This window comes from Orbicella franksi, chromosome 4 (assembly GCF_964199315.1).
Source record: "Orbicella franksi chromosome 4, jaOrbFran1.1, whole genome shotgun sequence".
NCBI classification, from domain to species: Eukaryota; Metazoa; Cnidaria; class Anthozoa; order Scleractinia; family Merulinidae; genus Orbicella; species Orbicella franksi.
Window position 1 is genome coordinate 8,363,212 of NC_138148.1, and position 18,690 is coordinate 8,381,901.

Consider the following 18,690-nt stretch of genomic DNA (forward strand, 5'->3'; position numbering starts at 1 on the left):
GTACCACTTGCCGTCTATGAGGTCATCGCGTAATCTGATTGGCTACACAGGGATGGCTTAGGGTTAGGGTTTAGGTTAGACGGCATTTTGTTACTTGGCTCGGGCTTTTTGTTAAAATATTTTAATAAAGACCAAAGCATTGTATAACACAGGTAGCAAAGACGCACTATGAGATTTCGGTACCCCCAGGCGTGTATCATAATCCCATCCCACCAGCTGATGAAGTAAGCAAAGACCTTATTAGCTTTCATCCGGCATTCCCAACAATATATTCGTAGTTTTTAGTCCTGGATACGCGAAGCGTAGAAACAACCATTATGGAAATGTGTCACTCACTTAGATGTAAACTTTTGGCCGATAACCTGGAGAGCCTGAGTACGAGTTTCTCGAAGGCCTTCAAAGTTGAGCGCGGCCATTTTGGTTCATGCGTTTCGCTTTTGTAAATATTTAGTATTTTGCCTAGGGCTTTTACGTAGATGAAAGCTGAGAGAGGTATTTATGACTGTGATCATGTGTTGGTCACAACAGCGCGGCCGGCGAGGTCAAAGAATTGTTACAAGTCAAAGTCCAGTGAGATCATGTTTACCAGACGTGGCTCATAGCTTTTTTCTTGGCTAGAGAATTTGTTGGTTTTCCACTCGCTTTCTCTCCTTCTAGAGTCCAAGGTAAGCCTAAAGTAGCCTGCTTCAGTATTGTATTTTTTTTCATGTACACATTGAAATTCTGGCGGTGCTGGTATCTTCGAAGCCCGTGATTTAATTATTTTGTATTTTAAAATATGCTTACTTCAAGCAAAAAATTCGAATTGCTTAATCTTTTAATTTTGTTGTTCTTCACAATACATTTATTTCTTCTGTACTCTATGCAGTTCGATCAGAGCGAGCATTTCTTCACGGTATAGAATTCAGCATCGACGATCGAGTAAATATATCTAAAATTTGTGTGATGGATAGACAAATTTGCATCCAAGAGACTGTGTAGACCTACTTTTTTGCGAAAGAGATTTACTCTCCAGTCATGTCAAACACAAGCCATGTCAAACAGGCATGGTGGCTGGTGATGTATGTATTATCTTATTGTTGTTCTATAAACGAGATACGTAAACAACTGGAGTCAAAACTTGAAATAGATATTAACAATCGTTTTGAATATTTCTGCATTGCTAGTAAAATGAACACAAACAATTGCCAAGATGTGAATAAAATAATGTGATTACTGTTTTCTGTTTTATACCCTTTTTATTTTGTATTGCATCAAGCTGAGAGGACTCCCTATAGTTGACTCAAGGTGCACTTTTTATCAGGCGGGAGATATGACAAAAGGGCAGGGATTTTAAACACGCATTGCTAATGTATTCAAGAATAGGGAAGTAGTGGGTCTACTGAAGATATGTGAAAGGAGTTTCAAGTTTAAAGCTACATGTATATGAAAGGGTAACATTTTCTGGAAAAAAAAAAAAAAAAAGAAAAGAAAAAAAACTATACAAAAGCCCTTTCTGGGAGGGATGCTGAAAACTGTTTGAAATGATTCTTATAATATTTGCAGAAATACTTTTCTCTCTATTCCCATTTACCAGCTAGCTAAAATCAAATTGTTCATGTTTGCAATATCTTTCATTTATTTATTCAACTTTGCCTACCTTTTTAAAATACTTATATAATATATACTAAAAATTTTTATTATTAGCCAGGGAGACCACCACAGCCTAGCCAGTTACAGCGGATCCGTGTCCCATTACAGTAAAATTGCGCAAAATATTCTTGGCATTCTCAAGCTGATTATGAATTTCTAGACCGTGTGACATACTTTCTGCATAATTGCAATACAGCCTTTTCATAATGCACTGGAACACTCGAATGTTAAGTGAAGAGGCACCACAACCAAATTACCTTGACCCAAAATGCACTGCTGACTCACTAATATTATACATATTATGACCAACAACTCTGATTGGGTGTTAATTTGGGACTGGTGATTATGGTGAACTTTTATATGATGGCTTTCTTGTGCAACAGACATGTAGAAGTTAATTGACACTACATGTGCAAGTTAATGTAATTTAAAATTTATAAGCAGTCTGAATAAACAGCCTGTAATTTGATTTTTGTTTACTTGCCTAGTTACACTGCACATGTACTACTTGAGCTGTCAAAAAGGCTTTCAAAAAGTCATTTCAAAAATTATCAACTATAAACTAATTATAGATCAAGTAAATGTATGTAGGCAATGTATCCACGACTTCCTCGCAGTTTCCTTTGATTGATGTGTATAATCGAGTTTTGCTGCGTTTGAAAAGTTTGGAGAGCTCTCCAAAAGCTTGGGAAGGACCTCAATCTAGGAACTAGTGGCGGATCTAGGGGAGGATGGATGAAGGATGTCTATGTACGTGTCTCAACTTAAACCACACCTATGCACCTAAGTAGTGTTATGTTTGATTTTACAATTGGATCGATCTCTTAAAATCTTTAGAATGTCCAAAAGCTCTCGGGATGGAAAATGGTGCTATCCCTGACGAAGACATCTGGGCCTCCTCAAAGATCAATTCCAGAAGTACCGCCAGCCGGGGACGACTTCATTTAAAGAAAACCAAGATCGGTGAAGGATCTTGGACAGCTGATAATGAAGACCAAAGCCCATGGCTTGCGATCAGGCTCAATAACATTAGTGAGCCATACACAATAACAGGGGTAGCAACCCAAGGGGCAAATGGAAAGAATGCGTGGGTTGAAAGCTACAAATTGTTGTACCAAGAATCTGTTGGTGATAGTGTCCGCTTCTATAAGGAAAAAGTGGACTTTATAGACGTCGATGGCACAGTTAGAGTAAGTTAGATGGACGTGTTAGTTTATCGTCAATATTGTGAAATTTTGGCTGTGAGATTGGAGTTAGGGTGGTACCCAGGTATGTGCAAAACATGTCTTAAAGGTCAAAGAATACGACAGGGACTATTTCCTGCGGGTGTGCTAAAAATTGTAGCTTAGGTTATCGTTCTTAAGTAAAGCAATCTCAGTTACAGGTTCATTTAGAGCGGTTGTCAAAAGGTGAATCAGACGCTCCCATTTACAGTCGTGAAAAATACGCCAATTGTATTTTAAAGTTCTTGGTGTTCTTTGATAGCCAGCTCTGTAAGTTTTAATTTGCTATAAGGGGTTAGGTATCCACAGTTTAAACAGAATGCGCTACATAACTTGGACGTGAGAAACCTCTAAAGGCATATGGTAATCTTTTTTTGTATACGGTAATTACGATTATTTGGTCTCGATTTGCATTCATTATGAGAAACAGTCTCGGTCAACGGGAAGAATCGGAATAAATCAAATTAATCAAAATACATAAGCAAATAGAGACGTCATTTAGGCGTGATATGACGTCATGATTGACACGTAATTGTCACAAAGACGTTCAGATGCTTTATATGCCAGATAGTTTTGTAAATATGCCAAACAAAATTGTAGAAAGGGAGAAACAAATGGCAGGAGCCAGTTATACGCTGTTAGTTGGAGTTTGAAAGCCAATCAAAAAGCTGGAAATGCAGTTTTCCGAGGATGAGTATTTACATAGTCTCTCGGTATTTACTATTTTCATCTAATCCTGAAAATTGTCCAGTCGAAGTTGTCCACGTATTCAGTTGCAGTTACACCTTTTTTTTTCATGATTTAGATCTTTGACGGCAACAGCGACCGGGACACTGTTGTTTACTATGATCTTAACCCAGCACTCAGTGCAGTTCTCATCCGTTTTCAACCGGTATCTTGGCATGATCAAACATCAATGAGGGTAGAAATCTATGGTTGCCCTCAAGGTACTGTAGATATTAATAAATATTTAACAAATAATGAAGCCTCGACTGTGCTCTGTTTCTGTCCTCTGTCCTGTAAAGCTCGCAGGAAGCGGTAGAGCACGAACGAGGTGTAAGGGGCAGCACGAGACGCCCATGAGTTTGGTTCTTCGGTATTTCTTGAAAACATAAAAGGCCTTTAGAAGGTATCATCACTTTCTCTCTTTATATTGTGCCAGTTTGAATGCCTTAGCAAATAACTAAAATTTTCGAGTTATACAGCAAGTTGCAGAGTTTTTACTGCTGAGTGACTGATAGTTTCTTTTACCAATTCAAGGCAATTCAAGTGGCTGGGTATCATCAAATAATTCGGAGCTGGTTGAGACTCCCTCGGAATGTGTCGACTACAGCGTATTTGATCAAAGTGACCGACACTGGACTTCAACCGGCTTGGGAACGTTTTGTGACCAGGATGTTATTACTGAGCCAGGCTGGTACCGTTTTATGGGGAGCGCTGGCATATTCATGCCAAACAGTTGCCTTGGGAAAGACAAGTGTAATACGGAGATGCCTGGCTGGGTCAATGGAAGTCATCCTTCAGTAGCTGAAGGAAAAGTGACCAGAACAGTTTGCTTCGACTTGCCTCCGTCGTGTTGTTATGCGACTACGGAAATTGAGATTCGTAACTGTAGTGGTTTCTATGTGTACGAGTTGGTGGAAGTACCATCTTGCCCCATGCGCTACTGTGGTGCACATGGTGAATACGCATTTAATGAACGATTAATTGGATGAATGACTGAATGGCTGACGGAATATCTGATTGACTGATTGATTGACCGACCGACCGACCGACTGACCGACTGACTGACACATGGTTAATGATTGATGGATTTATTGCTAGATTGATTGATTTTTATAATCTCCCAAATATCCAATGGGTTAGATAATGGAGAGTTACATTTTTTCTACTCCTTCTCTTTCTGCCTCCTTCTACCCCAATTCTGCTTGATTTGATATACCACTTTTCATAAGATCCTCAAATAATTCAGTCTCACTATGGATAATTTTATGCCATTTTTACACATTATTGACACATCTATTTATTTATTTTAGAATGGGACGTTAACGAATGTAAAGAGGGCACAGACAGCTGTTCTGTTGCGCAGACGTGTGCCAACAATTATCTGTCTTACGAGTGTAAATGCCCAAAAGGATTTACGGGAGAAAACTGTGACATTGGTATGTGAGTCTCTTGTTTAAAAAGTAATGGTTCATCTACACATGTTGTCTCCAGGCTCCCGAAATGTATTTATTGATATGTGTAGTACCGGGATTGGGTAGCAATCTATTCCTATGCACTACCTCAGTTAGGGTGTAGGATTAGGGATAAAAAAGAACAAAACAAATAATCCAAACCTATCTCTGTCTAATATAAATCTACTGGCGTTCTATCACGATTGCTGTTCTCTTATTGGCTAGGATACTCACTATATATATTCTGTTGTAGATAGTGAGTAGTCTAACAGCGTGTGGCCATTTCTTTGCGTTTTCGAAGTGTCTGTGACGAGGATTTAGGTAAAGTTTTCAACGGCTAGAAGATTTTCACTAAAAGATTTCAATTATCCGCACTCCGTTTCTACGCGTGATAGTTGAAAGGGGCTGCACCCTCGCCAACTGTCACGCGAAAGAAATCTCGAGCTTATAATCTAATTGTTAAGCACATTTGAAAATGAATTAAGAAAACCAACCAACCAAACAAACAAACAAAGAAATAAAAGCAAAACAAAACAAAAAACAAACCAAGAAATAAACAAATTATCCATGCCTGTTATTATTACTTAGCTTGATCATTGCAAAACTTCATATTCGCGATTTTATTGTCAGATATTGATGAGTGTACCAGAGGCTCAGACAAATGCGACCTTGACGCATTTTGCAACAATACGTACGGATCATACACTTGCACATGTAATCCCGGATACAAGAGAAATGGAAAGGAATGTAAAGGTAAATTTAGTCGCGTTCAGGGTCTTTGGGGGGGATATCACTGAAATCCTCAGAAAAAAGTGCCCTGGCATCTTTTTTTTATAGCCCCGTGGTGAAATGTTAATTTACTACGACGATGAAACTTTTTGCGTGCTGTCATTAAATGAAATGCGATGAAGTCGGTAAAAAGAGCCTCGAAATTCGCTCAGCCTATGCACATGAAGTCCGCCAAAGTACCGAGTGACAATGATACAGAAGAACTCATCAAAGTTAATTTGTTAAACCAACTGTCAGGGCTTCAGGGAACCAAGATTGCGTCAGTTAACAGCGCGTGTTTCGCTTGTTACAAATAGTAAATGATCGAAATATAATTTCATGTAGTTTAGTATTGGAGCCATAAGGAGCTCGACATTTTGTTGGAGAGCTAACTGCTGGACAGTCCTGGCACTTGCTCGATTACTAGAATAAATACACAAATTAATTCTTTGGGTTAACAATAACCCAAAGATAGCTCTACAAAGTGCAATTTTGAGAGAATTTTCAAATAGTACTCATGGTGAAAATCCTTAATTGCATTCGCATTCATACAATTACTTATATTTATTAAAAGTTAACTTAGGCAGATATTACAACAAGTCTGGTTGTTACAGATTTGTTACCGAAGTACTTATGTTATTTACATACATACATAAAAGTCATATCACTGCATTGTCCAGGTAATTCCTTCACAGTATTGTTATCTGCCTTTTTTTTTTCTTCTAGACATTGACGAGTGCGAGGAAGGCAGTCACAAGTGTTCTTCTCAAGATAAGTGCTCCAACAGTCCCGGCTCATTCAGCTGTAGAACGGACCATCCCGGTGAGGCACCAGAGGAAGAGGAAGATTCATTTGTTGGTAATAAATGCTATGTATTTTACAAGTTTGTGCTAAAGTCACCACTTTAGTTTTACTGTTGTGATACATTTGTTATCACGGGACTCCTCTAAAAGACATGGGTATAATATTTTGTGGCGTGCAGATCGATACAATGTGTTAAAGGACTATTGTTACGCATAAAACTGAAAATAGAACATGAAACTCAGTCAGCCATTTATTAAATTTCATACTCAGTTTTTTATTTATGTATTTATTTATTTATTTATTTTCGGGCGAATAGCTCTCTAGCTACATTTTTGTCCCATTTGAAAAACATTGCCAGTGTACTATGATTCCGAAGGATACAATATTATGACTACCCTTTTCTAATTGATTTTGCAGACACCATTTCAGCGACAATCCAGAATATTTCCAAGGAAATAAACAATCCAACCATAGTCGATCGCTCGGTTAAATACGAAAAAGTGGCTATAGTCAAGAGCCCTCCTGACGACCTTATCGTCTTGGACACAAAGTTTGAATGGCGTGTAAAACACGCGGAAGACTTTGATGGAGACGAAACCGTAGTGGCACAAGGAACAACTTGGTGGAATATTAACAGACGATCGATTCCCGCTGGTCTTTACCTAGTCTATTTCAATGCTTCCTACGAAGTGGAGACAAGTGGAAGCTCTGACACTGAAGTACTGGAGGCATCTGACTATGGTTTTATTAAGGTCATCAAAGCTCCATTGTTTGCTGTTATTTATGGTGGCACTACTGTTCGCTGGGGTTCGCAAGTTAGGGCCTCTGTCAACGGCTCGTTCAGCTACGATGGCGATATAGGTCCTGGAAGTAATAGTGGACTTCAGTTCAGTTGGTCTTGCCGTCGATCCGATGTAACAGACCTTTCAAGCGACTGTTACAGTTCTTTCACTGATGGAGCTAATAGTGCCGTGGTTACAATTAACGCCGCTAGACTTCAAGTTAAAGTGACATACGTGTTGAGATTAACTGTCTCTGCTGATGATAGGAGCTCTTTTACACAGATGAATATTGAGGTTGAAAGCGGAGATTTACCTCTCGTGTTTCTTAGGTAAGTTTGGACTTACATCCTTACAGAGAGCAACTGCGTCCGCAGTATGAGTGGCAATCAAAAGCCTACTGTCCTCCGACAAAAAAAAGTAAGGAAAAAGTAACAAACGTCTTTCTGGTCTTAGATTAAATAAAATAAAAACAAAAGTAAAATTAGAATAAAGCAATGCTTACAATGTTTTTGATTCTTCAAATACTCAACTGAAAGCTTTTAATTTAACACGGGAGACAAAAACACGCCAAGTTATTAATTTGTTTCAATCTGTTATACATGTAGCTTGAGTTATTTTAACTCTCGAACGTACAATGTAAGGGTGGGGGTGAATGGATGTTTTATTCTAAGATGATTGGCTCTAGGCCAAGGAAAATAAAGAAAGAATGAATGAATTGAATAATAATACAAATTTACAGATATATCGAGTGCGTAGACTCGAAGGATAACGATAAATGATATTTTTTGATAATTGTATCATCAGTTACCCTCCAAATTCAGTTACCGTTGTTTTATTTCAGGTGCCTTGTAGATTGTGGCCCAATAGTATCTTCTTCTTACACGTTGCGAGTATCCTCGCATTGTCTCAACTCTCCCTGCGAAGGCGCAAAGTATGTTTGGAGCTTGGAAACATTAAATGACAACATATGGGAAAATGTTCCCAACTTGGCTAACATGACAGCAACAACAGCAAACACGTTAAGTATGGTTATTAAACCGAATTATCTCCAATCTGACACAAAATATCGCTTACGACTCCAGGTCACATCTTCGCTTAGAACTGAAGGTCTCTCTGTGCTCGAGTTTAAGACCGCTGACGCGCCGTATGGGGGGCACTGTGAGTCATCTGTCTCTGAAAGGGTGTCTCTAGAGACCGAATTTACTTTCGACTGCATTGGATGGCAAGATGAAACTGGACCGCTAACCTACGAGTTTCGTCTGAATAACCAACAAATATCATATGGTGTGTCAAGTAAGTCCGCATCAACAGTATTACCTGAAGGAATACCCGAAGATGATTACAAGATTTCAGTCAACATAGTTGTAAAGAATGCTCTCGATGTGTCCGTGGTACAGACATTGTCAGTGAAGGTAGGAAATAAGGCGTGCCTGCGCAAGTGAATGCTAAATGTGTATCACCAACGCCCCATTATTCTTGGCCCCATTGGAAAAGTTTGAAGCACTTTGAGTCTGTATTCTTCATTAAACGACGAACCTCGGATCTGCTGAGCTAGGAATATCCATGTTTCTGCAAATTATATTAACTTCGTATGGCTGAAAACCTCCCGCACCGAGGTGACTAAGGTTCCTCTCGGTAAAATAACCTAACGTTTGTTCAGTGAGCGCCATGCGTCGCCGATTATGTTTTACACTTCAGCTTTAAGATAGACATGGCAATACTACCAGCTAACTAACCACAATACGAGAAAGAAAACTATTTCGAGCATTGACCACATGTGCCAAAAGGTGGAGTAATTCTCATTTGAGGGATCGGAAATTTGTCCACAAGTACTTTCAGGTTCTCATAGTCGCTTTGCACAGCACTATGTTAAAAAAAAAGCAACAACAACAACAACAACAACCCTTATAAGGGGTATGACCGTATTTACAGAGTCGCATGCATGAAAAGCGCTTTAAATTCAATCAAAGAAGGTGCTTATGTACTCTTTTCCATGTTTAAAGGTTAGACCAGCTCAGCCGGATTCTTGCAAAGCGACAGAAGACGACAGTGCAGACAGCCTAGTACTGGGAAATTACAGCATTTTGAGTGGTTATTTGAGGAAGCTTAACTTCAGCCGCGCATCACCACTGGCTTTATCAGTCCTTAAGGCTACCCGAGAGGAGACCACTTGTGGTGAAATGTTGAGCGTGCGATCAAAAACCAAGGCAAGACGCCTTTAGTGAGGGTCCCCAATAAGGTTCTTCAATCCCGCCATCCCAACCAGAATTTTCCCTCCATCCTGTAATCCCTACGGATTCTATCGGCTCGTCCCGATCTCGATTAGTTTTCCTTAGAGATCCCTTACCTCGTCGGAAGAGTCTCTCATAGCAAACCCACTAAGTGGATTTCCGACATGCACTAAGATGACAGCTTGATTTTCTTTGTTCATTTTCTTCTCCGGACCCCCAGTGTCGAATGTCACTTATTGCAAGTCACATTTCTCCATTCCCGCTTTGTAAAATTGCGAAATCTCACAATGTCAGTCCCAAATAGCGTCTCCTTCAAAATCCCGAATTGCGACCTTCAATGCCGAATCCCGAAAAACGTATAGAGGATCCTCTTTCGTGTATGTGAAAATCTATTAATTATTGCAGCGGTACACATGTACAGACATAAAGATTTAATAAAATAGACCATGAAGGAGCGAGAGAGAGGCAAAGTTGGGGAGCTATGATAAGATTTAAGAGATCTCAGTCTTTGTTTAAACACGATGAAATTCCATTTAGATTTACAATGTTGAAACACTCTGACTAACTAGCTAACGAACAAACGGTTACCACTATAATTATTATAAAATAAAATATAATAAAAGAAATGATTAAAATACAAAGAACCTGCTTTTCAAGATCCCTTGTGAATTTGATTAAAAACTGTTGCGGCAAAACTGTGTGTTCAGTTTTGTTTTGAAATCTTTAATTAAGGATGGTAAGAAAGTTCTTAATAGAAGAAACAGAAAAGAAATACAAATAGCAATGGAAAAGAAAAAAAAGAGTGCCATGTTTGACTATGGGACAATTAGCAAAGAGTAGCGACGGTGAACATAAAACGCGGAAATTAAAGTGAGAAGTTCAACTACTGCCGCCTTGAATTAGTTGACCAAATTAAATGTAACAAATTGTTTCAGGGTTTGGACTTGTTTAACCGACTTTTGAAATTTCAGGTTGTTACTAAAATAATTGAGATGTTCACAGCCATAATTCCAGTAAACGTTCCCATGTCAAGGTCGCTCATGTCTGTAGTTTCCGAGGCAATTGAAGAAAAGGATGTAATATGTAACAGCTGCAATTCTTTGGTAAGCGAATACTTTAAGGAAAAATAAACACACAATATTTCTAGTGTATTTAGTGCGAAAGCCTTAGAAAATAACCAAGTATCGGTTACAAATAGGAGCTTGAATGGGCACACAAACAAAAAAAATAAATAAATAAAGTACAGTTAAAGATTCAAATGAAATAAGCTTGAAATTAAAATAAAGGAAAAGAAGGACCTCGTTGCTAATTGTATTTTTTCTTAGAAACTATTGTGTTTTTAAATCCTTACGTGTGTTTCATGAAATTGCGCTTGTTGTCTCTCCCTTGTTACCTTCATCTTCGTTGTGTTATCACATTTCTTTGGGCTGACTCTTCTTCATTTGTTAACACTTATTACTTCACAAGCGTTTACAGTATCCACTCTTTGTATCGCTAGATTCCAGTAAATATTATACATGTCTCTAATTAATAACAAAAGACTGCGTTTCTAGTTGAAAACTATTTAACAAAATTTATTCTTTCATTTTGTTTAAGAATCAGACACTACAACTGACCGAGAGAGTCTTGGCTCTTCTTGTTGCTGCACTCGCAGATTTGGAGAAGCCGTTTAGTAAAGACATGCAAGAAACGGCCGAAAGCGTCTCACGATGTCTTGTGAACATCATGGAGGCGACATCGATTGGTAGTGGTGGAGAGAACAAATCGGATGATAGTAACTCTATTTTCAAAGTACGACAACAGTAGAGAATCTGACTTCCCAAAGACACTCTCTAGCGACTGACTGACCGACTGACTGAAAAGGTTGTAAGAACAATACGAAAATCAATCATTCGCAACTTCAACCTAATTGAGAACAATAAGGAAACGCGAATTTGCTGTTGTCGACTATTAGCTTAGGAAAATACAAGTTTCATTGAACAATTAGCGAGTGCGAAAATTCTATTCAGCTGGTTTCGTATAGACATAGTTAATTATGGCATAGAGTAACTCGGAGTATTTATTTTTTCTCAATCTAGGAAACCGTCCAGAAGGCAATGCAACAGTTGGATTCACTCATTCATGCTTTTTCCAAACGGCTCTTACCATACGAGAGATTAATTATGAATGCACCTAGTTTAAAAATGATTATGCGAAGTGTCAACGTTAATGAACTTCCAGGGCTCAACATGGTGGAAAGTGGTGCACGGTTCAAATTACCAGACAATTTTGAAATGCCCGGTCTAACTGGAAACATCGTGGCAAAGGTAATTTTATTTCCTTGCCATTTAAAGCTCTTTGCTTATCTTTCCTTCCTTCCCTCGTTCCTTCCTCCCTCCCTCCCGCCCTCCCTCCTTCCTTCCTTCCTTCCTTCCTTCCTTCCTTCCTTCCTTCCTTCCTTCCTTCCTTCCTTCCTTCCCTCCCTCGCTCCTTCCTTCCTTCCTTCCTTCTGTCCTTGCTTCCTCCCTTCCTTCCTTCCTTCCTTCCCTCGTTCCTTTCTTCCTTCCTTAGAGGAATTAGGTTATTTTCGTACTCAGTTATTTTCAAAATAAATGCAACGTTGCCACAAACGTATAAAATACGCAAAAGGATACCTTCCTTTTTTTTCTCCCGCTTCTTAGCGGTCCGGAATTCTAAATCCTTACATGCGATTGGCTAATCGCGCGCGCTCCAGCGGTCCGGATTTTCCCATCTGGACCCCGAGTATGGACCGCCCGAAATCTCCAACTTTGGAAACTTTTCAAGCTTGTTGTTACACGGTAAAACAACATAACATGTAAACATTCAATACAGAGTCAGACAATCATGGATTCTGAGCACACATTATCGCTTTTAGTGCACGAAATGTCAAACGCACGGGCGCGTACGCCAGATTTGAACTGAAGGGCGTTAACTGGATCATTTTCTTTATAGATGATGATCTTTGAAGTCAATCCATATGCCTATGACCCCAGTAGTGAGTTAATAGAATCAAGTGTGTGTAGTTTTGAACTGAAACTTGAGGGTAAAGAGACGCTGAACGTGACTAATCTCACTGAAGACATTGTTATCACAATTCCAATAATTTCAAACAGCTCCGACCAAAATACAAGCAGTGGTACATTTCTTCAACCCCACAAGATGACGATACGATCGTTTTACGCGGAGAAGGTGGGAGTCCCAGTTACTCTTACAATAGAAGAACAGAGGGACACTGCTGTAATTGAAGTGTTTGTTAGATTTGGATCTAAACCATCGCCGAGGGAATTTGATAGAAATTACACGATATTTCTCGACCCGTCATGTACAGACAGTTTAGAAAGCAAACGCAACGACGATGACTGTCAGCCTGAAGTATTCAACGTCACAATATTCCCAACAGAGCCAATATTGATCTACTTTGGTCTCCTGTATCTGGGAGAAGAGAACTATGTTGATCACGATAGGAGAAAGAGATCTTGTTTGAGCGGCAGCAGAGAAAAGCGTTCGTGTGTCGGTTTTAAGGATCCACCACCCAAAGGTTATAACAAAACCGTCGTTCCCCAGTATGATTCCAAGACAGATATTAATTATAACATGGCAATTAGTCAATCAAATTGCTTGTATTGGTCTGTCAATCAAGAACGATGGACCTCTGACGGATGCAAGGTAATAAAACTAGTAAAGTAAGAACACAAACCCATAGCCTTCAACGCAAATGGTCGTAGGGGTAGAGAGAGCGCAGGAGGCTAACGAAGCCAGTAATCCATGTGCTACAACCTAAGGGATATCGTTTCCACCATTGCTGAGTAATTTGTGCTTTATGTCACTTACATGAACAATAGTTATTGATAGTATATGTATTTCTTCGGTCTAAATTTAGTTACTGAGAATTACGAAACCCTACATTACTTAAGGTAATCAACTAAGATATCAAATAATAACATATGGTATTTGAATTTGATACATGGTATTCCTATTTTTTCCTCAAATCTGCTTATAGGTAGGGCGTAGTTCAAATGGTGGCTCTCTTTATTGCCTTTGTAATCACTTAACGAAGTTTGGTGGAAGCTTAATCCAAGCGCCTAATCCTATCGACTTCGAGAAGGTTTTTGTGGAGTTCACAAGACTTAGCGAGACTGGCAACGTGGCGGTTTTAGCTACAATAATTTGCGTATTCGTATTATATTTTGTCACAATCGTTTTCGCTAGGAGGGCAGATAACCGAGATCAAAATAGGGTAAGTACTTTGGGTTAAACATTTATACGAGATAGCACCGGTGAAACAGCCTGCATAGCTGGCAGTTCGATTTGCGTTCGATTACTTTGCCCCAGCGGCGGAGCCTCTAACGAAAGCTGCGAAACAGTGAGAAGATTGGTGAGTTGTCATGAGATGCCAATATGTTGGGAGTCATGGTCATTAACAGTTCTGTTGGTTACCCACTAAGCAGCACCATGTCAAAGAAATGACCTTTCGTTTACTCCATGAAGTGTTTTTTTTATTTTCATGCATAGCTCTTCTAATTTCATTCTTGAGTAAGACATAACACTTCCTCTAGTTTAGTCGTACCCTTTCTCAAGCTGGAAAAATATTTCTTTTCGCTCTCATTGCAGGTGGTGCAACCAAGAGAAATAGTTATTGCGGAAGAGGGAAACTATCTTTACGAACTGGTTATTAGCACTGGAGTTTGGCAAAGTTCAGGAACTACAGCCAATGTAACACTTTCAATAAAAGGAGAGGATGAAGAAACCGAACCATTTCTACTGAGTGGTAATGACAGCTCAGGCGTACTGTTTGCAAGGGGAAGTATTCACGGATTTACTCTTATCGCCGACAAGCCCTTTGGGTCCCTAACAGAGCTAACTTTTACGCATGACAACTCAGGCGAACATCCCTCCTGGTTTTTGGAAGAAGCCATAATTAAGGACGGACAGACTGAGGAAAAATGGAGATTTCCAGCGAATAGATGGCTTGCGGTCGATAAAGAAGACGGACAATTGGAAGTCTCTTTGTTGTGTGAAAATAAGGCGAATCCTGCGACTTTTGTAGATCACGTAAGGTCACTTGCCCCCCGTAAGCTCACAGATAGCCATTTATGGTTTTCCGTGATTAGTAAACGGTCTAGTAGTACTTTTACACGTGTGCAAAGAGCTTCATGTTGTATTTCGTTGCTGTTCAGTGCCATGATTGCTAATGCAATGTTCTATAACACTAGTGGAGAATCCGACGGAACTATTCATATCGGGCCATTTAAGTTTTCTTGGAGACAAATTGTCATTGGAGTACAGAGTGGTCTGATAGTTGCACCAGTTAATATTTTAATTGTGCTTCTTTTTCGCTCAAGCAAACCACGGAAAAGAAAAGAAAAATACGAACCACATGAGGAAATTGAGCACCTTGTAGAGGAACAACGTCGTGAGACAAATTGTGTATTACCTTATTTCTTCATTTATATCGGATGGTTCTTGTGCATTGCGACAACTTTATTGGCTGCAGCATTCACTTTATTTTACAGTCTAATGTGGGGCAAAGAACTATCTGAACAGTGGCTGGCTTCCATTTTGACCTCTCTCGTTCAAGACATTTTTTTCCTACAGCCCGTAAAGGTTATGCAGGCAGTTATTGCCATTTCCTTTGCACTGATCATGAGAAAGGGAAAGAATAATACGTCTTCGAAAGAGAAGGGATCCTGTGATACATTCGACGACATCAGCATCTTACATGACGATGATCCATTGAAACTCCGCAGGCAATACGAGCTGCAGAAAATACGTGATCATAAGAGGAAAGAAAATAAATTGACTGGAATGGTGAGAGACGTTGTTCTGCATCTGTTATTTATGTTTCTCATGGCTATCGTTTGCTATGGCAACAAAAACATCCACCGATTCCTCATGACGAGTACCATGCGCCAACCATTTGGGAAATTTGATTCGGTAAGTATTTCTGATAAATCCTGGCCGTTTTTTTGTCATAAAAGGTGAAGTCAGCAACAGCAATTAAATGTTAGAGATTACATAAAAGGAAAACTTACTTCAATTCTGACTGATTAAAACTTGGTCCGATTGTTGTTAATTCCGTTAGTCGTGAGCAAACCTACGTCAAAATAGTTTTAAAGATCGCTCGGAAACCCTCGAAGACTCCAAAATTGACCTTATGTCATCCGATGATTTGCGATAGATTCAACTACGAATATTCGTTCAGAGGCTCGAGTAATTGCGCACATTCTGAGAATATCGATCGCCGGCTATCGCAATTAATCTATATTAGATTTCTTTGGACCCCCTGATGTGATAAGTATAGCACTGAACATCAAAATTGACTTAGAATGGCTCGTAGCGATGATTAAAAAGTCATTTAAAGGGGCAACCGGGGTTCAATTTTACTAAGGCATAACTTAATTCGCTAGAAAAACACCAATAATGACAAAACAGAATTTAAAAAAAATAAACAAACAAACAAAACGAGGGGAAAACGAGCAAACGAAAGTAAGCACATGCCATTATGTGACCTAAAATAAGCGTACTTCTTGCATTAAGTAAAAGAAGGTTCTATCGTTTTAAATTCAGGTCACCCACCCACACAGACTGTGGGGTTGGATGAAGCAAATATTTGTTCCCAACGTCTATGCAGGATTCTGGTACAACGGCGAAAAAGAAATCCGGGAAGTATATTTTGAGAACAAGATGTCCATATTGGTTAGTGTGCCACGAATGAGACAAGTCAGAATTACAACAAGTAAGTAGCAATTTTCCCTTTGTGTCCTATGAAAGCTCTTGGTCCCTACAGTCGATTGGTCGTTACTGCGAGGAAGTTACTAAGGGAACGCTCACGATCTCATCGATGAAAAAATATATTAACCGGGCGCCGCCGTTGACTTATATACATGTCACATTAAAGCTATACACGTAAAATTCTCTATGATTGATTAGCTTTCTATGCAATTCGGGATAGAGTTGATCCTATTTTAATCATGTAGAAGTATACAGTTATAGCAGCAGTGTTTTAGAGAGATCTTATTTTTCTACAGTAGGCTTATTCCACGGACTATAAACACATCTTTCTCTCTCTACTTAGGTTCCTGTGGTAGGCTCAGCCCCATTATTGCAAATTGTCATTATGACTACACTCCAAAAATCGAGGACAGAACCATGTTCAGCTTGCCTGGCTGGATGCCACTGTCACGGAACACTTCATTTCCTGAAGCTCTTGCTGTTTGCCCAGAACCTTGGCGATACCAAACCCCGCAAGAAATCAAGAGTGGTGCAGTTCGCGGTAAATACAAACTTTACGAGGGTGGAGGATATATAGCCATTCTAGGGTACGACAAGGAAACAGCAGATCGCGTTGTTAGTGAGGCCTCTGCGAATAGATGGGTTGATCAACAGACAAGGGCTATTATGGTAGAACTCACTGTATTTAACGCCAACACGAATTTGGTCAGCATCGCTACTTACTTTTATGAGGTACTCGCAACTGGAGCAGCCTTTACATCAGTTCGGGTTGACACACTTGAATTGTACAGCACACAGTCGGGAACTCAAGACTTTTATCTCATTTGCCAATTTCTATTCATAGTTATGGTGCTTTTCTATTTCGTTATGATTGTAATCAATCTCTGCCGACAGAAACTTAGCTTTTTCACGTCCCCGTGGAACATTGTTCAGGTTTTGCAAGTTGCTTCATCTGCATCTTCCGTTGCTTTCTACATAGTACGAGCAAAATGTGTCTTGCAGAGCATCAAGGATATTCACAGGAATCCCTATGGCTTAATTAGCTTCCAAACATCACTTTCTTGGGCAAACTATGAAAACATTTTGATCTCCTTTGCCATATTCTTGGCGACCGTGAAGCTTTTACATGTTATTCGTTTCAACCTCTCAGTGGTATATTTATTTTCGTCCTTCAGACAGTCTATCAGCTACCAGATATCATTCTTTTTCTTTTTTCTGCTCATCCTCAACGCGTTCGCCATATGCGGAGTAATGCTGTTTGGACGAACACTTCAATTATACTCCAGCTATACAAGTGCTTTCACTGGTCAAATTGAATTTTTGCTTGGGAAAGCTTTCCCGCTAGAGGAGATTCGAGTTGAAAATCGAATCATTGGTCCAGCATTTGCTGTCCTTTATACGCTGACAGTGCTAATTTTACTTGTCAATATGATAGTGTCTATGCTCAACGAATCTTACACTCAAGCCAAAACCAACGTCGAAGATAGTGCGGAGGATCTTGAAATGGCTCATTTTATTGGGGAACGTTTCTCAGGAATATTTGGTAGGGAGAAAAGAGGAACTGATTTAAAGAAGTTGTTTTGCGACGAAGCCGTGGTGGTCAACATGTGTCACTCGGATGCTGAGCCATTTTGTTTGAACTCTGATGTGATCCTCCAATGCACGGACGAGCGCTCAGAGAGAGTGGATAAACAGCTCGCAATGCTTCTCAAGCTGACACGCAGTCAGGAGAAAGATAGTATAGAAGAAGATGTTGAACTGTTAAAGCTAATAGTACAATAACTACACTGTAGACCCCAACAACAATCTTCATTTTTGTCCGTCAACTTACATTGTTACAATTGGCCTCCCTCGCGGATAGCTAGTGCCAGTCTAGGCGGGCCAGAAAGAGTTAGAAAACTAATTATGCGAGTTTATACGAAACAAAAAAAGATAAAGGGTAAGAAAATTAAACCTCCATATAGGCCTTATACCCAAGGTAGCCACTCCCAAGTTTTTTTTTACTATGATTATTATTTTATTTCATTTTTTCAATTAAGAGCTATTTATACCACTAAACGATACTTACAATACCACACGTACAATACTTACTTACACTGTGACAGGGGCGGATCCAGGATTTTTCTTAGGAGGGGGTGCACCACTAAGGAATGGCGTAACTGACTGTTGAGCCAGAGGTCACGGTAAACATTTTTAAAAGCGAATACGAAGAAGAAGGCTTCATCTCGAGTAGGAGAGGGGAATGCACATCCCCTGCACCCTCCCTCTAAAAATGCCTCTGGATGAGATACTCATGCTCAAGTTATTTTTAGATCACTTCCGGTTTGGGAAATCATGAAAG

General features: G+C 39.5%; 2 protein-coding genes across 2 annotated transcripts; both read left to right on the plus strand.

Moving 5' to 3' along the window:
* Window positions 1-1,745: 1,745 nt before the first annotated feature.
* LOC145485342 (uncharacterized) lies at window positions 1,746-4,790 on the plus strand. The gene is made up of 3 exons (XM_081464020.1): window positions 1,746-2,822; window positions 3,661-3,802; window positions 4,116-4,790. The coding sequence occupies exons 1-3, from the start codon at window positions 2,490-2,492 to the stop codon at window positions 4,568-4,570; spliced, it is 930 nt and encodes a 309-aa protein (XP_081320146.1). The 5' UTR covers window positions 1,746-2,489; the 3' UTR covers window positions 4,571-4,790.
* On the plus strand, window positions 4,713-18,131 carry LOC145484365 (polycystin-1-like protein 2). Its single transcript, XM_081462984.1, has 16 exons — window positions 4,713-4,716; window positions 4,892-5,017; window positions 5,663-5,785; window positions 6,527-6,658; window positions 7,022-7,715; window positions 8,228-8,798; window positions 9,390-9,593; window positions 10,589-10,720; window positions 11,214-11,408; window positions 11,696-11,923; window positions 12,570-13,283; window positions 13,618-13,854; window positions 14,229-15,595; window positions 16,025-16,103; window positions 16,185-16,353; window positions 16,693-18,131. Exons 1-16 carry the CDS (start codon window positions 4,713-4,715, stop codon window positions 18,129-18,131), a joined length of 6,414 nt encoding a protein of 2,137 aa, XP_081319110.1.
* The last annotated feature ends 559 nt before the right edge of the window (window positions 18,132-18,690 follow it).